The sequence below is a fragment of the Ranitomeya variabilis genome, chromosome 3 (assembly GCF_051348905.1).
Source record: "Ranitomeya variabilis isolate aRanVar5 chromosome 3, aRanVar5.hap1, whole genome shotgun sequence".
In the NCBI taxonomy this organism is placed as follows: domain Eukaryota; kingdom Metazoa; phylum Chordata; class Amphibia; order Anura; family Dendrobatidae; genus Ranitomeya; species Ranitomeya variabilis.
The window spans coordinates 443,059,363-443,078,631 of NC_135234.1; the positions used below are offsets into that span (position 1 = coordinate 443,059,363).

The 19,269-nt window shown below is 42.5% G+C and overlaps 1 protein-coding gene across 3 annotated transcripts in view; it reads right to left on the reverse strand.

The window, feature by feature from the left end:
- RCC1L (RCC1 like) overlaps window positions 1–19,269 on the reverse strand; it is an 86,668-nt gene that overhangs the window by 50,963 nt on the left and 16,436 nt on the right. For 2 of the 3 annotated variants that reach the window (XM_077296453.1, XM_077296454.1), the window contains exons 2-5: window positions 18,273–18,563; window positions 15,943–16,072; window positions 10,501–10,629; window positions 7,998–8,064 (exon numbers count right to left, since the gene is read on the reverse strand). In XM_077296453.1, the coding sequence (XP_077152568.1) occupies window positions 7,998–8,064; window positions 10,501–10,629; window positions 15,943–16,072; window positions 18,273–18,563 (617 nt within the window). The remainder of the gene's footprint in view (window positions 1–7,997; window positions 8,065–10,500; window positions 10,630–15,942; window positions 16,073–18,272; window positions 18,564–19,269) is intronic. The other variant, XM_077296455.1, reaches the window with a different exon arrangement.

The following is a 19,269-nucleotide window of genomic DNA, read 5'->3' on the forward strand; positions in this document are numbered from 1 at the left end:
CCTTCTGAGCCCCACTGTGCCTAAATTACAGTAAGTAGCCACATGTTTGGCATTATTGTAGTGGGGTGAGAGCACTCAATTTACGGGGTGTGTGTCACCAGAAGCACAAGCCGGGCATAATGTATGGGGGCTCTACCCTGTATGGGGACACAATGTATGGGTACTAAACTGGAAGATTTGCAATTCTCCAGAAAAAAGCCTCGCATGGATGTTACAAAATAGTCACTGCAGCCGAAAATTAATTCCTTGAGAGTTGCAATTTCTAGAATGGGCTCACTTTTGAGGTTTCTCTGCTGTCCTGGCACCTTCGGGGCTCCGCAAAGTATTCTAGCAAAATCTGTGCTCCAAAAGCCAAATAGCGCTCCTTCCGTTTCAGTACTGACGTGTGGCCAAACAGTCATTTCTGACAACAATTGGGGTATCACCTTTTCGGGAGAAATTGCGCAATAAATTGTGGGGTCCGTTTCACCTATTAACCCTTGTATAATTAACAAATTTGCAGCAAATACAAAAATGACATTTTTGTAACTAAAATGCTATATTTCTACAACCCAAAGTTATAAAATTGTGTGATGCCCCTGTGGGTTCAAAATACTCACTACACCCCTAGAAAGCCCACACTCTATTCAAACTCTGGGTTCTAAAAGCCAAATAGCGCTACTTCCCATCCGACCCCTGCAGTGTGCTCAAACAGTACAGTATAACCACATATGGGTACTGCCACATTCAGTAAAAATTGCATAACAAATTATGGGGTCCTATTCCTCCTATTATTCCTCATTGAAATTATAAAGTTAGTGCTAAAACAGTATTTTAGTGGAATTTTTTTGTTTTTGTTTTCACATCTAAATGTTATAAAGTTTTGTGAATCACTTGTATGTTAAAAATGCATACTATAACCCTAGATGAATTCCTTCAGTGGTCTGCTTTCCAAAATGCGGTCACTTGTGGTGGTGGTGGGGGGGGGGGGGGGGTTTCTGTTGTTTTGGCATGTCAGGGGCTCTTTCTCCCTAAAAAAAAAAAAAAAAAAAAAAAAACAGAAAAAAGGCAGAGATGCTTACCTGCTCAGGCCTCCAAACAAATGCACTATCAGGGTGCAATGGACCCCTCTGGTCACAAAAGCTTGCATTTTGGTTAGCACTGGGCAGCCCACCTGATCTAAGAGTATGGGCGTCACTAATAGGCTGTAAATAATAGGCTCTGCATTAGGCCTCTTTCACACTAGCGTCGTACGTCGCTATGCGTCATTTTGCAGAAAAAACGCATCCTGCAAAATTGCTTGCAGGATGCGTTTTTTCTCCATAGACTTTTATTTGCGACGCATTGCCACACGTCGCAACCGTCGTGCGACGGTTATGCGTCGTGTTGCGTCGGACCGTCGCCACCAAAAAACGTTGCATGTAATGTTTTTGGGGTCGTCGTCCGTGTGAAAGTAGCCTAACCTGATGTGAACAACGCCGCATACAGATTTTTATCATTTTTTGTGCACTAATATACCAAACAGCCACACACTAGATTGAAAGTGGTTGTTTCATCGGTATTGCTGCACCTGTGTTTCCGCCATCTTTAAAGGGAACCTGTCACCCCCAAAATCGATGGTGAAGTAAGCTCACCGGCATCAGGGGCTTCTCTACAGCATTCTGTAATGCTGTAGATTAGTCCCCGATGTTACCTGAAAGAGGAGAAAAAGAGGTTAGATTATACTCACCCAGGGGCAGTCCCGCTGCGGTCTGGTCCGATGGGTGTCTCAGGTCCGCTCCGGGCCTCCTATCTTCATTCCATGACGTCCTCTTTTGGTCTTCACGCCGCGGCTCCGGCTCAGTGCGCAGGCGCCGGGCCTCTCTGTCCTTTCCGGCGCCTGCGCACTGCAGTACTTTGCTCTGCCCTCAACAGGGCAGACAAAGTACGCCTGCGCCGGAGCCGCGGCGTGAAGACAAGAAGAGGACGTCATGGAATGAAGATGGGAGGCGCTGTACCGGACCTGATACGCCCATCGGAGCGGGACCGCCCCTGGGTGAGTATAATCTAATGTATTTTTCTCATCTTTCAGGTAACATCGTGGGCTTATCTACAGCATTACAGAATGCTGTAGATAAGCCCCTGATGCCGGTGAGCTTACCTCACCATCAATTTTGGGGGTGACAGGTTCCCTTTAATTGGGTCCACTGCATCCTGATAGTGTATTTGTTTAGAGGCCTGGGCAGGTGAGCCTTTTTTCTGGTGTTTTTTTTTTTTTTTGAGGAGAAAAAAATAGTTTGGAGGATTTCTAAGTCCTCTTAGGGTGGTTTCACACTTGCGTTTTTGTCTGCAGCGTTTTTTGCACAAAAAACGCATGCGTTTTTTTTCCTATATTTAACATTGAAAACGCATGCGTTTTTTTGCACATGCGTTTGTTCGCGTTTTCAAACGCATGCGTTTTTTGTCTGCATGCGTTCATTTTCAAAAATGCTACCTGTAGTATTTTCTTGCGCGTTTTTTTGCCGCGAAAAAACGCATGCGTTTTTTCGCGGCAAAAAAATGCATTGCTGTCTATGTAAACGCATGCGTTTTTAAGCACATGCGTTTGTTTGCGCTAAAAACGCATGCGTTTTTATAGAAAAAACACAGAAAACACACTAAAAAGCCACCCACCACCATCAAGGTGATAACGGGATCCAAACCCTAACCCTAACTCTACCCCTAACCTCACCCCTAGCCATTTAATAAACATTTTCTGACAGTCATATTGCCATGTATTTAAGTGCCACGTATCACGTATTTCAGTGCCACTTATGCCACGTGCCACGTATTTAAGTGCCACTTATGCCACGTGCCACGTATTTAAGTGCCACGTGCCACGTATTTCAGTGCCACTTATGCCACGTGCCACGTATTTAAGTGCCACTTATGCCACGTGCCACGTATTTAAGTGCCACTTATGCCACGTGCCACGTATTTAAGTGCCACGTGCCACGTATTTCAGTGCCACTTATGCCACGTGCCACGTATTTAAGTGCCACTTATGCCACGTGCCACGTATTTAAGTGCCACTTATGCCACGTGCCACGTATTTAAGTGCCACGTGCCACGTATTTAAGTGCCACGTGCCACGTATTTCAGTGCCACTTATGCCACGTGCCACGTATTTAAGTGCCACGTGCCACGTATTTAAGTGCCACGTGCCACGTATTTAAGTGCCACGTGCCACGTATTTCAGTGCCACTTATGCCACGTGCCACGTATTTAAGTGCCACGTGCCACGTATTTCAGTGCCACTTATGCCACGTGCCACGTATTTAAGTGCCACGTATTTCATTGCCACGTATTAAAATTACTATAACTACGTGGTTATACATGGCACTGAAATATCGTGGCACGTAAATACGTGGCACTTAAATGCGTGGCCACAGATTAGGGTTAGGGTTAGGGGTAGGGTTAGGGGTAGGGTTAGGGTTAGGGTTTTTTGTTTTTTTCTTGTTTTCTTGTGTTTTTCTATAAAAACGCATGCGTCTAAAAAACGCATGCGTTTTACCGCGTTTACATGCGTTTTTTCACACATGCGTTTTTTTACAAACGCATGCAGATAAAAACGCAAGTGTGAAAGTAGCCTTAGTGTGTCGGTGAGCTATGTCAGTGGCTCTGCAAACATGACATGGCATTCACAATCTATTCCAGACAAATTTATAGTCCATGTGACCAAACAGCCGTTTTTGACCACATATGGAGTATCTTGGTGTTCTGAAGAAATTTCGTAGCAAGTTATAGGGTCCACTTTTATCAATTGCGAAAATTACAAATTATAGTCTAAAACAACATTTTTCTGCCATTTTGGTACATTGGGTCTCTGCAAATAAGACATGGTGTCTGCAATCTATTCTACCCAGATATACGTTACAAATACCAAATGTCTCTTCTACCCTCCCGAGCCCTGCTGTTTATCCAAACAGAACTTTTCGACTACATGTGGAGGTATTGCCAAGCTCAGAAGAAAGTGGGTAACAAACATTGCGGTCCACTTTTCTCATGTTACAACTTGCAAAAGTGATACATTGGGGGCTAAAGCAAAATTTTTGTGAAAAAAAAGAATTTTCAATATGACTACCTAAAGTTATCAAATTCTGTGTAGTACAGGTAAGTTCAAAATTCTCAATATACACCTGGATAAAATCCTTTAGGGGTGTAGTTTGCTAAGTGAGGTCATTTGTCGGGGTTTAACCCCTTAGTGACAGAGCCAATTTGCAGCTTAATGACCAGGCCAATTTTTACAATTCTAACCACGGTCACTTTATGAGGTTATAACTCTGGAATGCTTTAATTTTAATTCCCTTAAATCAGAGAGATACAGTACAGACCAAAAGTTTGGACACACCTTCTCATTTGAAGATTTTTCTGTATTTTCATGACTATGAAAATTGTACATTCACACTGAAGGCATCAAAACTATGAATTAACACATGTGGATCACCATTTTGGAAACTAGACCCCTTATGTAACTTATCTAGATGTGTGGTGAGCACTTTGAACCCCCAAGTGCTTCACAGAAGTTTATAACGCAGAGCCAAGAAAATAAAAATCATTTTTTGTCCTCCAAAATTATTTTTTAGCCCGCAATTTTTCATTTTCACAAGGGTAACAGGAGAAATTGGACCCCAAACGTTGTCCAGTTTGTTCTGAGTACACTGATACCCCATATGCGTGAGAAAACTACTGTTTGGGCACACATCGGGGCTCGGAAGGGAAGTAGTGCCGTTTTGGAATGCAGAATTTGATGGAATGCTCTGCGGGTGTCATGTTGCATTTGCAGAGCCCTTGATGTGCCTAAACAGTAGAAACCCCCCATAATTGACCACATTTTGGAAACTAGACCAACCAAAGAGCTTATCTAGATATGTGGTGAGCACTTTGAACCCCCAAGTGCTTCACAGAAGTTTATAACGCAGAGCCGTGAAAATAAAAAATCATATTTTTTCCCCAAAAATGATTTTTCACCCCCAAATTTTTACTTTCACAAGGGTAACAGGAAAAATTGGACCAAAAAAGTTGTTGTGCAATTTGTCATGAGTACGCTGGTACCCCATATGTGGGAGAAAACTACTGTTTGGGCACACGTCAGGGCTCGGAAGGGAAGTAGTGCCTTTTTGGAATGCAGACTTTGACGGAATGGTCTGCAGGCGTCATGTCACGTTTGGAGAGCCCCTGATGTGCTTAAACAGTGGAAACACCCCTCCACAATGGTGGAAACACCCCCCCCCCACCATTTTGGAAACTAGACCCCCCAAGGAGCTTATGCAGATGTGTGGTGAGCACTTTGAGCACCCAAATGCTTAACAGAAGTTTATAACGCAGAGCCGTGAAAGTAAAAAAATCATTTTTTTCCCACAAAAATCAATTTTAGAGCCCAATTTTTTATTTTCCCAAGGGTAACAGGAGAAATTGAACCCCAAAAGTTGTTGTCCAATTTGTCCTGAGTACGCTGATGCCCCATATGTGGGGATAAACCACTGTTTGGGCGCACGGCAGAGGTCAGAAGGGCGGGAGAACTATTTGACTTGTGGCGCCATGTCGCGTTTGGACACCCCCTGATGTACCTAAACAGTGGAAAACCCCCCAATTCTAGCGCCAACCCTAACCCAAACGCTAACCATAACCCTAATCACAATCCTAACACCAACACACCCCTAACCCTAATCCCAACCCAAACCCTAATCCTAACCCCTACCCAAACCCCAACCACAACCCTAACCGTAACCGTAACCACAAACCTAACCATAATCCCAACTCTAACTCTAATCTCAACCCTAACTTTAGCCCAAACCCTAACTTTAGCCCAAGCCACTTTAGCCCAACTCTAACCCTAATTGGAAAATGGAAAGAAATATATTTTCTTTATTTTATTATTTTTCCCTATCTAAGGGGGTGATGGGGGGGGGGGTATTTACTATTTTTTTTTTATTTAGATCACTGTGATAGTGTCTATCACAGTGACCAAAATGAACCAATAGAAAAAACCTTCCTATTGTTGCCTGGTGCCAGCCGGCATATCTCGGCGGGCACAGTGTGCCCTCCATTTTCTCCCGGAAGATGATGCCGGAGGCACGGGGGACTTCAGGGGGCCATGGACGGACAACGGAGGTTCCAGGGGTGGATCGGGGACCCTACTTGTGCGATCACATCAAAGGAGAAATTAAATGGCATATCGCGCTTTTTTTTTTGTGGTAGTGGTTATACGGTTAATAAAGACAATTGCAACCTAGGGGTCAGTAAAACCCGACCCGAATCATGTTTTGTGGGGTCTCGGCTACCCCCGGCAGCTGAGACCCCGGAGAAAATCTGACTCTGGGGGCGCTATACACTTTTTCCATAGCGCCGTTAAAAGGCGTATCGGCGGTCATTAACCCCTTTCTGCCAGCTGACGGAACAGTACGTCAGCTGGCAGAACCCCCGCTTTGAGGTGGGCTCCGGCGGTGAGCCCACCTCAAAGCTGCGACATGTCAGCTGTTTTGTACAGCTGACATGTGCGCGCAATGAGCGCAAGCGGAATCGCGATCCGCCCGCGCCCATTAACTAGTTAAATGCAGCTGTTAAGCGCTGACAGCGGCATTTAACTAGCACTCCCGGCCGCGCAGCCGGAAGTGCTCGCACCGCTGACCCCTGTCACATGATCAGGTCTCATCGGTGCATTGCCATAACAACCAGAGGTCTCCTTGAGACCCTGTGGTCGGCGTTCAAAGCAACCCTGCATTTCTGCTACTTAGAGGTGATCTGTGCTTCACCTCTATGTAGCAGAGGCGATCGAGTTGTGCATGCTTCTAGCCTCCTATGGAGGCTATTGGAGCATGCCAAAATTAAAAAAAAGTGTTTAAAAATATAAAAAAAAATAAAAAATATATAAAAGTTCAAATCACCCCCCTTTCGCCCCAATCAAAATAAAACAATAAAAAAAAAAATCAAACCTACACATATTTGGTATCGCCGCATTCAGAATCGCCCGATCTATCAAAAAAAACAAAGGATTAACCTGGTCGCTAAATGGCGTAGCGAGAAAAAAAAATCAAATCGCCAAAATTACATTTTTTTGGTCGCCGCAACATTGCATTAAAATACAATAACGGGCGATCAAAAGAACGTATCTGCACCAAAATGGTATCATTAAAAACGCCAGCTCGGCTCGCAAAAAATAAGCCCTCACCCGACCCCAGATCACGAAAATTGGAGACGCTACGGGTATAAGAAAATGGCACAATTTATTTTTTTTTTAGCAAACTTTGGAATTTTTTTTTTACCACTTAGGTAAAAGAGAACCTAGTCATGTTTGATGTCTATAAACTCGTAATGACCTGGAGAATCATAATGGCAGATCAGTTTTAGCATTTGGTGAACCTAGCAATAAAGCCAAACTAAAAACAAGTGTGAGATTGCACTTTTTTTGAAATTTCATCGCACTTGGAATTTTTTTCCCGTTTTCTGTTACACGGCATGGTAAGACCAATGATATCGTTCAAAAGTACATCTCGTCCCGCAAAAAAATAAGCCGTCACATGGCCATATTGATGGAAAAATAAAAAAGTTATGGCTCTGGGAAGGAGGAGAGCGAAAAACGAAAAAACGGAAAAAGCTCCGGGGGTGAAGGGGTTAATGCTGTTTGGGTGCCTTAATGGTGCTCCTTCCCTTCTGAGCCCTGCCATAACTAACTGGTTCAAGGATAAAAAAAGATTGAAAGTTTTCCAAATTTTCTGCAAAATTCCGATATTTTCCCAAATAAACGTAAAACATATAGACCTTAATTTACCACTAACATAAAGCACAATGTGTCATGAACAAACTAACAATAATTGGGATTCGTTGAAGCGTTCCTGAGTTGTTACCACATGAAGCGACATTGGTCAGAATTCACATTTTAGATTATTCCATTGAAGCAGTGCAAACTATCATTTACTTATAATAAATTATACTTAACTGCACAATATATGCCGATAATTTAGGCTTTAGGGGGTTAGTGTGCTTTCAATATATCTTACCTGTAAATCTCACCTTCAACAATACGTCTTGCACACTGCCCATATGAATTATTCCCAATGCTGAAAACTGAAACAACAATTCCTATTAGTGCTGGCATGCCGACTTATAGCCCAGAGCAGTATAGTGCAGAGCCAACACAGATTCAGCCCTGCACTTTCATGTGGGCATACTCCAGTATAGAAGAGATCAGGTTTTATTTACACAATGGGTCAAGATGCCTTGTATTCATTGTTGTGATGTTGGAATTCTTCCACTGTAGATTTGATTCAGACACACTAAAGCTCACGCAGCCATAGTTATGTACCATAGAAGTAATTTCTTACAACAGTGTTATTAAACCTGATCACTTTTTTTATATAATTTATTAGAACAGTAGTGATAGTAGCGATCAGGTAAGAAGATCTATCATGACATGTTTATTTCCAATAAGATTTCATAGCGTATTTAACCCCTTAACGACCAGAGGTATTTTTGGTTTTGCATTTTAATTTTTTGCTCCCCTTCTTCCCAGAGCCATAACTTTTTTAGTTTTCTGTCAATATGGCCATGTGAGGGCTTATTTTTTGCGGGATGAGTTGTAATTTTGAACGACACCATTGGTTTTTCCATGTGATGTACTAGAAAATGGGAAAAAAAATTCCAAGTGCGGTGAAATTGCAAAAAAAGTGCAATCCCACACTTGTTTTATTTTGGCTTTTTTACTAGATTCGCTAAATGCTAAAAGTGATGAGCGAGTATGCTTGCTACTCGAGTTTTTCCGAGCATGCTCGGGTGGTCTCCGAGTATTTCAGCGTGCTCGGAGATTATGTTTGAGTTGCCGCAGCTGCACGATTTGCTGCTGTTAGACAGCTTGAATACATGTGGGGATGGCCTGTTTGTTAGGGGATCCCCCCCATGTATTCAAGCTGTCTAGCAGCCACAAATCATGCAGCTGCGTCGACATAAACTAAATCTCCGAGCACGCTAAAATACTCGGAGACCACTCGAGCATGCTGGGAGAAACTCGAGTAACAAGCATACTGGCTCATCACTACTGACCTGCCATTATGATTCTCCAGGTCAATACGAGTTCCTAGACACCTAACATGTCTAGGTTCTTTTTTATCTAAGTGGTGAAAAAAAATTCCAAACTTTGTTTAAAAAAAAAAAAATTGCGCCATTTTCCGATACCCGTAGCGTCTCCATTTTTCATGATCTGGGGTCGGGTGAGGGCTTATTCTCTGTGTGCAGAGCTGAAGTTTTTAATTATTCCATTTTGGCCCAGATACAATCTTTTGATCGCCCGTTACTGCACTTTAATGCAATGTCGCGGTGACCCAAAAAAAGTAATTCTGGCATTTTTACTTTTTTCTCACTACACCGTTTAGCAATAGCATTAATCCTTTTTTTTTTATTCATGGATCGGGCGATTTTGAATGCGGGAATACCAAATATGTGTATGTTTTTGTTTTTTTTTATTGTTTTATTTTGAATGGGGCGAAAGGGGGGCGATTTGAACTTTTATATTTTTTTATATTTTTAAAAACTTTTTTTTTTTTTTTTTAACTTTTGGCATGCTTCAATAGCCCCCATGGGAGACTAGAAGCTGCCACAACCCAATCGGCTCTGCTACCTAGAAGTGATGATCTAATCGTCTCTATGTAGTAGAATTACTCACTTGCTATGAGCGCCCACCACTGGGTGGCACTCACAGAAATCCGGGACACCTCTGGTTGTCATGCCAATGAACTGGTGACCCGCGATCACCTGATGGGGGTCACCGGTGGGTGGATTTCCGCGCATGTTATATGCCGCTGTCGGCATTTGACAGCGGCTTTTAATAGGTTAATAGCCGCGGGTGGATCGCGATTCCATCCGCGGCTGTTCCGGGCACATGTAACGGGAAAGATGTGGGCTCACTGCCGGAGCCCACATCAAAGAGAGGGAGTCCGACATCGGCGTACTATTACGCCCGATGTCGGAAAAGGGTTAAATGGGTTTTCCCATGAACAAAGTTAATCTTAAAGTTGATTTTAATCAATAGATATTTGAATAATAATAACTTACACAATTGGATGTGTTTAAAACTAATGTTCCTGTGCTGAGATAATCTTATAAATGTGCCCCTGCTGTGTACTGTGTAATGGAGGTGTCTTCTGATCGTACAGGAACATGGTCTGATCATACCACAGCTCCCGTAATGTCTGCAGGAATGCAGTGTGAAACCACCCCGATACATCTATATGCACTATATGGAAAATGCTAAAGTAGGCAACATTTTTAATGATAGGCTGGTTTCACATGACTGACATGCCCTCTCTGGGTACAGACTGCAATGTCTGAAATACCCGCAGGATCTCCTGGCATGAACAAAACAGGTTCATAACCATACAAGAGGCTGGTAAGTTCAGGACAAGAAACCTGCAGCGGTCAGGTCATCGCGATCTGTACTCAGACCGTGAATGTCATATGTGACACCAGGTTTACCCAAACAAAGCTTCTTGAGGTTCACACTTTATTTACCTCCTTCATTGTCTGTCAAAATAAGAGAGTGTGCTCTGCCACAAGACACTTGCAAAACCCGTGTAGACTGGGGTTTGTCCAGCGGTAAAGGGACAGGCGATGGCTCCAGGATGTATTCATAACCTTTAGCTTTAAGGAAAGAAACATCATTAGATAAACCTCCATCAGTGACATAATGGAGAAAAGGATGAGGCATAGAAATCCACAACTCTGCTTTCTTCACACAGGCAAGTGCAAAGAATCAATGAAATTATTGCGAAAAGAGGGAGTGCTCCTCTGGGAATTTAAATATACAAATGGCCTCTTCCGAGAAGAAGACTGGAACACTATTGTCACCTATTAGATGTAGCAATCGTAAAAGTCAATATCCACCCTTTAACGAGCATTGCCACATGACTAAGGACAAAAAGCCATGCCGGACACACCATTCGCACTACACAGCACTGTTCAATGAGTAGCAGCCGCTGCACAGTCCTGCAGAAGAGCTTTTTCTAGAAGACCCACACCAATTTAATATAGATGATCTATTACTAAGACAGGTCAAGAATATCAAATAACGGTAACTAAAGAGTCTCTTAAATACCAAATTATCTGCATAATGGAATAACCTGCTCATTCACTGTGAAGATCATACTGTGCAAAAAGAAGTAACAACATTTTGGCCCATTTTTTCCCAACAGTCTAAATGTAGTCATAGTTGCACAAACAATTTTGGACTTTGAGGGAACACAGGTCTACAAAAAAAGAAAAAAAATCAAGTGCTGAGGCTTATTGAATGGTTTTAGGGTAGTGAGGGTGCTCAATTCAAAAATCCCATTAGTTTTACTGAATTGGTTCTAGTTTTTTTAGATAAATCATCCATGAAAATAACACATTCTTCCATTGCGACTTGTGTGGGATAACATATGAAATAGCTTTTGGTCTTTTAACCCCAACCGTGTCTTAGATAATGAAATATCCCATAGAATTATTTTGCATTTTAATTTGAAGGCTTACAATGCTATAAAAGCCACTTTTTGAAGCCAGAATTCTACTCTAATTAAATATCTCAGAAACTAGAGCCTATCTGGCAAATCTGAAGTCTTATTCGTAATCAGCACCATAAACTTGATAAAAAAAAACGGTTCAGACATCTTTACAGTTTGGCTGCTGGGTTCGTCATAGTCAATAGACAAGTAATTTCATGTACATAATGCTGTGATCAGGGAGACAAAAATGTATTGCTACAGGTCTCCCCTACATACAGACCCCCAGTTGGACATTTAATACAAATAATTAGATTTGGGGGCTGCCTAAAACACAGAAGTGGGGGGGTCTGTAAAAATGGATTGTAAGCGGGCATCTTTTTGTAGTAAAGGTTGTCATTTCCGTGCAGCTCCCCTTAGCGCCTCCAGATTTGGATTGTAGGTGACCACTAGAGGCACCTGGTTATTTTCTTCTTTAGCTTTGTAATGTAGCAGGTGATTCCTTGATATTCTGGTGGCTCTTGTAATCTGGTTTTGAATTGTTCTTGGATGGTAGCCCTGATTCAAAAAGGTCTCTCTGAGGCGACCAAGGTGTTCATCTCTATCCATGGGGTTGGAACATATACGACTGTATCTGATGGCTTGGCTGTAGACAATAGAGTTTTTTATGTGTTTTGGATGGAAACCAAATCTAAGAAGCATCATTGTCAGAAGCTCCCTGTCCACTCAAACAGCAGCAGGAACCCTTCCTTGCAACCAGAAAAAAATGTAAAACCTGTCCATTTATAATGACCACGGACAAGATAAAGATCCCCAATTCACATCAGGACTACAAGATACCAGGTACTTTCAGCTGCGTCACTTCTAATGTGGTGTACCTAATTAATTGTACTAAATGTCCAACTGAGGGTCTGTATGTAGGGGAGACAGGGCAAAAACTGAGAACAAGGATGAACTCTTATAGCCACACAATAAGAGAAAAAAGAAAAGAATGGATCTACCTGTGGCAATACATTTTTGTCTCCTGATCACAGCATTAAAGACATGAAATTACTTGTATTAAAAGGTAACTTCAAATCTCAGAGAGACAGAAGAGTCTGGGAGTATAAGCTGATGATGACCTTTGACACTCTCAGTGCAGGAAAGAATGTGCCACATGGATTTATGTCTTTTTACATCAATTAAGGAATTTGCTCTTCAGACCGTGTGGGGGCATCATAACATAGAACCAGACCCCAATCAAAGGATAATAAAATATTCACACTCCTTAACTATGAACTGTTCCAATATTTATGGACATAACTGTTTATCACTCACATAATGGTAGTTCTGCTTCATGTCACCTGTCTTATCTATGGTATTTCTGTGCTGTGTTGTGCATAAATATGTGATTCTTCAGAATTTCTATTAGTCTATGCCTGATGAAGGGACCTGAGTAGTCTCGAAAGCTTGCAATTTGTTACCATCTTTTCAGTTAGCCATTAAAAAGGTATCAACCAGTGAGGATTCTCAATTCTAAATATTTTTCTTTAAACTATTAGACATATATTACCATTAACCTGAGACAAAGTATAAATGGGAAAAAAATCAGCTTGTATTAGATTTCTTCCTAGCAGAAACAGACACTAGATTACTAGGCCGTACAATGTGACTGAATGCTTATGCATCATGTCATAGCATCAGTGGAGTAACTACAGTCCGATGAGCTCCAGTGCCAGATTTGGACTGGGGCCCCCCTGCATCCTGGGAGATATATGTTATATATACACTGCTCAGAAAAATAAAGAGAAAACTCAAATCCCATATCCTAGATATCACTGAAAGATATATTCCAGTTGTAAATCTTTATTCACTACATAGTGAAATGTGTTGAGAACAATAAAACCAAAAAATGATCAACGTAAATCACAACTATTATCCCACGGAAGTCTGGAGTTGGAATGATGCTCAAAATTAAAGTGCAAAATGAAGTTACAGACTGATCCAACTTCAGTGGAAATGCCTCAAGACAAGGAAATGATGCTCAGTAGTGTGTGTGGCTTCCACGTGTGCCTGTATGACCTCCCTACAACACATGGGAATACTCGTGATGAGGCGGCGGATGGTCTCCTGAGAGATCTCCTGCCAGACCTGGACTAAAGCATTCGCCAACTCCTGGACAGTCTGTGGTGCAACGTGACATTGGTGGATGGTGCGAGACATCATGTCCCAGATGTGTTCAATCGGATTCAGGTCTGGGGAATGGGCGGGCCAGTCCATAGATTCAATGCCTTCATCTTGCAGGAACTGCTGACACATTCAAGCCACATGAGGTCTGGCATAGTCCTGCATTAGGAGGAACCTAGGGCCAATCGCACCAGCATATGGTCTCACAAGGGGTCTGAGGATCCCATCTCGGTACCTAATGGTAGTCAGGCTACCTCTGGCAAGCACATGGAGGGCTGTGCGGCCCTCCAAAGAAATGCCACCCCACACCATTACTGACCCACTGCCAAACTGGTCATGCTCAATGATGTTGCAGGCAGCAGATCGCTCTTCATGACGTCTCCAGACTCTGTCACGTCTGTCACATGTGCTCAGTGTGAACCTGCTTTCATCTGTGAAGAGCACAGGGTGCCAGTGGCGAATTTGCCAATCCTGGTGTTCTGTGGCAAATACCAGGCGTCCTGCACAGTGTTGGGCTGTGAGCACAACCCCCATCTGTGGATGTCGGTTAATCAGACGATCCTCATGGAGTCTGTTTCTAACCGTTTGTGCAGACACTTGCACATTTGTGGCCTGCTCGAGGTCATTTTGCAGGGCTCTGGCAGTGCTCCACCTGTTCCTCCTTGCACAAAGGCTGAGGGAGCGGTCCTGCTACTGGGTTGTTGCCCTCCTACGGCCCCCTCCACATCTCCTGGTGTACTGGCCTGTCTCCTGGTAGTGCCTCCAGCCTCTGGACACTACGCTGACACAGTAAACCTTCTTGCCACAGCTCTCATTGATGTGCCATCCTGGATGAGCTGCACTACCTGAGCCACTTGTGTGGGTTGTAGAGTCCGTCTCATGCTACCACGAGAGTGAAAGTACAACCAACATTCAAAAGTGACCAAAACATCAGCCAGAGAGCATTGGTACTGAGATGTGGTCTGTGGTCTCCACCTACAGAACCAACAAATATAGCCTGGAGGGGTCCCCAAATATTAAAACATAACCTTTAATAAATTATTAAAAGGACAAATATCACAAACCAAATAAAGTGCTCGTGCAAACCAGTGCTCATTAAAAAAAATGGTTTGGTCTCACCACTGTTGACGGACAAAAGATCCCAGCATCCTTCCGGAAGTACCTCGCCGAGAAATGGATCCACACAAGAAAAAGGGGAATATATATGGGGAGAGACATAAGCGGTATGTAATAATTTCCTAGACTCCCTGTCGTGCCCCAGTATTGCTCCTGTCCTAACAAGGACAGGTCCCAAGTGGACCCTATAGTGATACCTCCAATCATATGGGGCTAAATACTCCCCATCTGCAGAACCACTCCTTTATTGAGTGTGTCTTGATAATTGCCAATAATTTCCATCTGTTGTCTATTCCATTTGCCCAACAGCATGTGAAATTGATTGTCCTAAGTGGACAGTTTGATTTCACAGAAGTTTGATTTACTTGTAGTTATATTCTGCTGTTTAAGTGTTCCCTTTATTTTTTGAGCAGCGTATATACAGTATATCACACACACAGGTGCATCTCACAAAATTAGAATATCATCAAAAAGTTAATTTATTTCAGTTCTTCAATACAAAAACTCATATATTATATAGAGTCATTACAAACAGAGTGATCTATTTCAAGTGTTTATTCCTGTTGATGTTGATGATTATGGCTTACAGCCAATGAAAACCCAAAAGTCATTATGTCAGAAAATTAGACTTTTGGGTTTTCATTGTCTATAAGCCATAATGATCAATTATGGCTGTAAGCCATATATATATATATCCAATATCCTGGGTCCCATCCTGGTATATATATCCCCCATCCTGGTATATGTCCCTTATCCTTGGCAACATGTTGGTATATATATTCCCCATCCTTGTATATGTCGCCCAACCACTGCTTTTTAATGCATATAAAAACTATAAACCATTATTCTCACCTTCCCTCTGCTCCCCCGCTGTGCGGTGTCCTCTTCTGAAGCTGGCAGCGGACTTCAGCGCACAAGCGTCAGGAGCGCATGAAGTCATTGCCATGCACCCCCGGTCACGTGCACGCCGACGTCAGCTGCTGTACTCCGATTGGCCGGCAGTGTGTATTGCAGCGCACGGACCTAACGGGTCTGTGTGCCGCAATACACCAACTGACTGTGCGTCTGAGGACGCACATCCAGTTGAAGTTTCTGCTAGCGTCGGCGAACCGTTACATCACACAGGCCCGATCGCAACCTCTGACCGTGGTCATTACGCCCCTGCATGGCATAACACGTATGAGGAAATGCTTACTTCGATCACGCCGGCTTCTATGGAATCCTATTTGTGAATCCTTATTTAATCCCATTCCCCACACTTTTGTGACATCGCTCGTCTTGGATGATAGCAGTGTAAAGCCGTAACCACAGGCCGCAGATGAGATCTGAGGGACGATACAATGCAGAAAAAAATATATATATCTGTACATCTAAAGTGTAGAAAACCTTATATATCATGAGGATTAAAATAGTCATTTTTAGGCCAGGTTCATATTTGCGTTGGTGCAGTCCGTTCAATGCATGCGTTAAACGGACTGCACAACGCTAGAGCCTTTTAAAGATTGCGTTATGCGATCGCGATAGCACAGATGCTCCACCTACGCTAGCGGTGACGGACCCCGAAACGCTGCAGCCCGCGTCCAAGGGTCCATCACAGAATGACAGGACATCGCTAACGCATGCTGATTATGACATGTGACAGCGACGCGCTACATAATGGCAGTCAATCGGTGCGCTAACGCATCCGTTACATAGCATTAGTGCCACTGTGTAACGGATGCCATCAGCGTACTGCCATTAACGCAATATGAACCTGGCCTTATTTCACCTCGTAACACGATCATTCTTTTTTAGGGCTATGTGCCGATGATGAGATTTTGGTGTCACAGATTTTCTGCAGCATTTTCACATATATTATATAAATTAGGTTCCTTGCGTCTTTATGGTGTTTCTGATGCTGCAGTTTTTATCTCTTTTTGATGAGTCATATTTTAAATAAATCAGCTTTATTTTTGTATTTTGCTTTGACAAAACGTCATGTTCAGATTTAATGCGTTTTTGGTAAGTTTCCGATGTGGAAATGCACTAAAAACCCTTAGGTGTGTTTTATTTGTAGATTTTCTACGTTGAATGCAATTCTTATGGGGAAATCAAGCACATAAAACTTGGAATACTCACAAGAGAAATTGACAATAGGCGGATTTGAAACACGCACCGCAGGTCAGATTATGTAAAAAAAAATAACAGTGGGTACACGAGATTTCTATAAATCCCCGGAACTCTAAGATGCTGCGTTAATATGCAATGTCAAAAACGCACCAAAAGCTCATCATGGGCATACAGCTTAGAGATTCCTTAACAATTTCATCATATTACGGTAAACATTTTGTATTCCGCCTATAAGTGATAAACATCAGGTTGAGTACAGTGTCTGGCTGTTTCCATCTGTCCCATAGATATTAAAAGGAGTAGCAGCCACATACTCAAACTTCTAACATGGTTGTTTGGAAAGAAGGAAAGAAAAGACTTGGGACCCAAATGTATAGAGAATTACAAGGGTCATCTAAACCATTCACTTTTGTGTCGGAGGTGAACAGTGTTGATGACATTACATCCTGCTGAGACGAGCGCATAATCAAAAGGTATCATACAGGAAATCAAAAGAAATGAGCCGGAATATATGTACCGGTAGGTATAAATGCAATCAGGAGGTGCAAATACACACTGTGGCTATTTAACAGAGAAAACCAAAGATAAAAATAAAGCCATAAAGTAATAAATCCTCTGTAGTAAGTAAATAAGTAAATTGTAATAGTAAATTAAATAGGACACATAGTTAACACTATTTTGATTTAAATAAAAGTCATCCCACCGCGACAAGGTGTACCCAATCGGGATGGTACCTAACTTGTAGTTCACCTCACAATGTGTCAGCAAATGTCAAAATAGATGTGGGCAGATGTCTGAGTCTGAACAGTCGGGTCCGGGTCCCGCTCTGCCCCCATCTATTTAGAAATCTGCTGACACATAATAAGGGGAACTACAGGAGTTAGGTACTGTCCCGATTGGGTACACCATGTCGCGGTGGGATGACTTTTACGCTTTTTTTTTAAAATCAAAATAGCGTCAACTAAGTACCCCATGTTATTCACATTTACTTACGACAGGGTATTTGCTCATTTTGTTTCTATCGTAGGTATCTTCTGTGGGTGCAGACAGTTGGGTGGTGGTGTAACTTCCTTGGCACTGCTCACCTCTGCTGTAGAAGTCAGTGGTGCTGGACGACAGATTTAATAAGAAAAAAAATGTATTTTCTTCAAATACAGTGACCTGTAGATATAGTGTGCAACCACTCAGGAAATATTCACACAGCTTTCCTATGTGGTTGAGCCCCCACAGCAAGATAATTTATTTCTTTATATTTAAGCATTCATAACTTTTTTTTGTGAATTTTCTATGCACACTTTTATTTTGGACTGAAAGCATCAAAAATTGATTGTGGAAAATGTGAACTGATGAGAAATATAGTGCTGTCTTAAAGTATCACGTCTGTACGGTATTTCATGCTTTGAGGTAACAATTTACCTTTTCGTCCACATCAAGGCGATAGGGAGTTAGCTGATATTGTCTACGTTTTTTCTTGCCTTTATCAGGTACTACAAAGCTTGGGATCCCCAAGGCTCCTGTGTAAGAGAAGCCCCATACAAAAACCCGCTCCTTCCGTCTAAGTTTCTGCCCAACGTACTGGAAGGTCGGAAGATCGTCTCCTTGTTTGCTTCTCCCCACAGCCGTTGCCAAGTGGCGCACGGAGATTAACTTTGGCTTCAAGATGTTCAGGCAGAAAAGTAATGATGAAGGCCGCATTGTACCATAAAGCTGCAGAGGAAAACGGGGGAGACAGTCATGTACACCATTATCTATGGAGCACTCCTTTAGCATTTTGCAGGCACGTTTTGCATACTTACGTTCTAGAACCTCTCGCACTTTATTGTGCATATAGTGTTATCTCTTTATTATTCATTCAATGAATTTCCATGAATTCGTAATTTATGTACTAAGCACTTTTTCCCCGTATATATGCTTCTGTCACTGGTGACATTGCATTATTGTAGAAAAAAAATGTATATATTAGGAATGTCCAACATTTTAAGGGGATTTATCCCACATTAAACTATTTTTGTATGTCCCTTCAACACCATATATCAATTTGTTTCATTTTTGAGGCATTTTTAGATATATTTTAATGTATAGGATTAACGAGCCTGTCCACTACTTGAACAACCCCTTCTCGATCTCTATATTCCCCCATGTAAAATATCAGCCTATACTCGCCTGTGGTGCTGGCGCCGTTCCAGCCGTGACGGTACTGGCTCTCCCGTGGATTGCGTGATGATATGCCGGTAGCCCCGGAGCCAATCAGTGGCAGCATCATTTTCAGTTCCTTCAGACCAAACGAACACCCGGAAGGAGCGAGAGCCGTTGCTCTACTCTGAATTCCTTCAATGTCAGTTTTGTGTCAGGGAAGTGAGAGTGAAGCTGCCCCTGATTGGCTCCAGGGTCGGGAAAGCCAGTGCCATCGCTG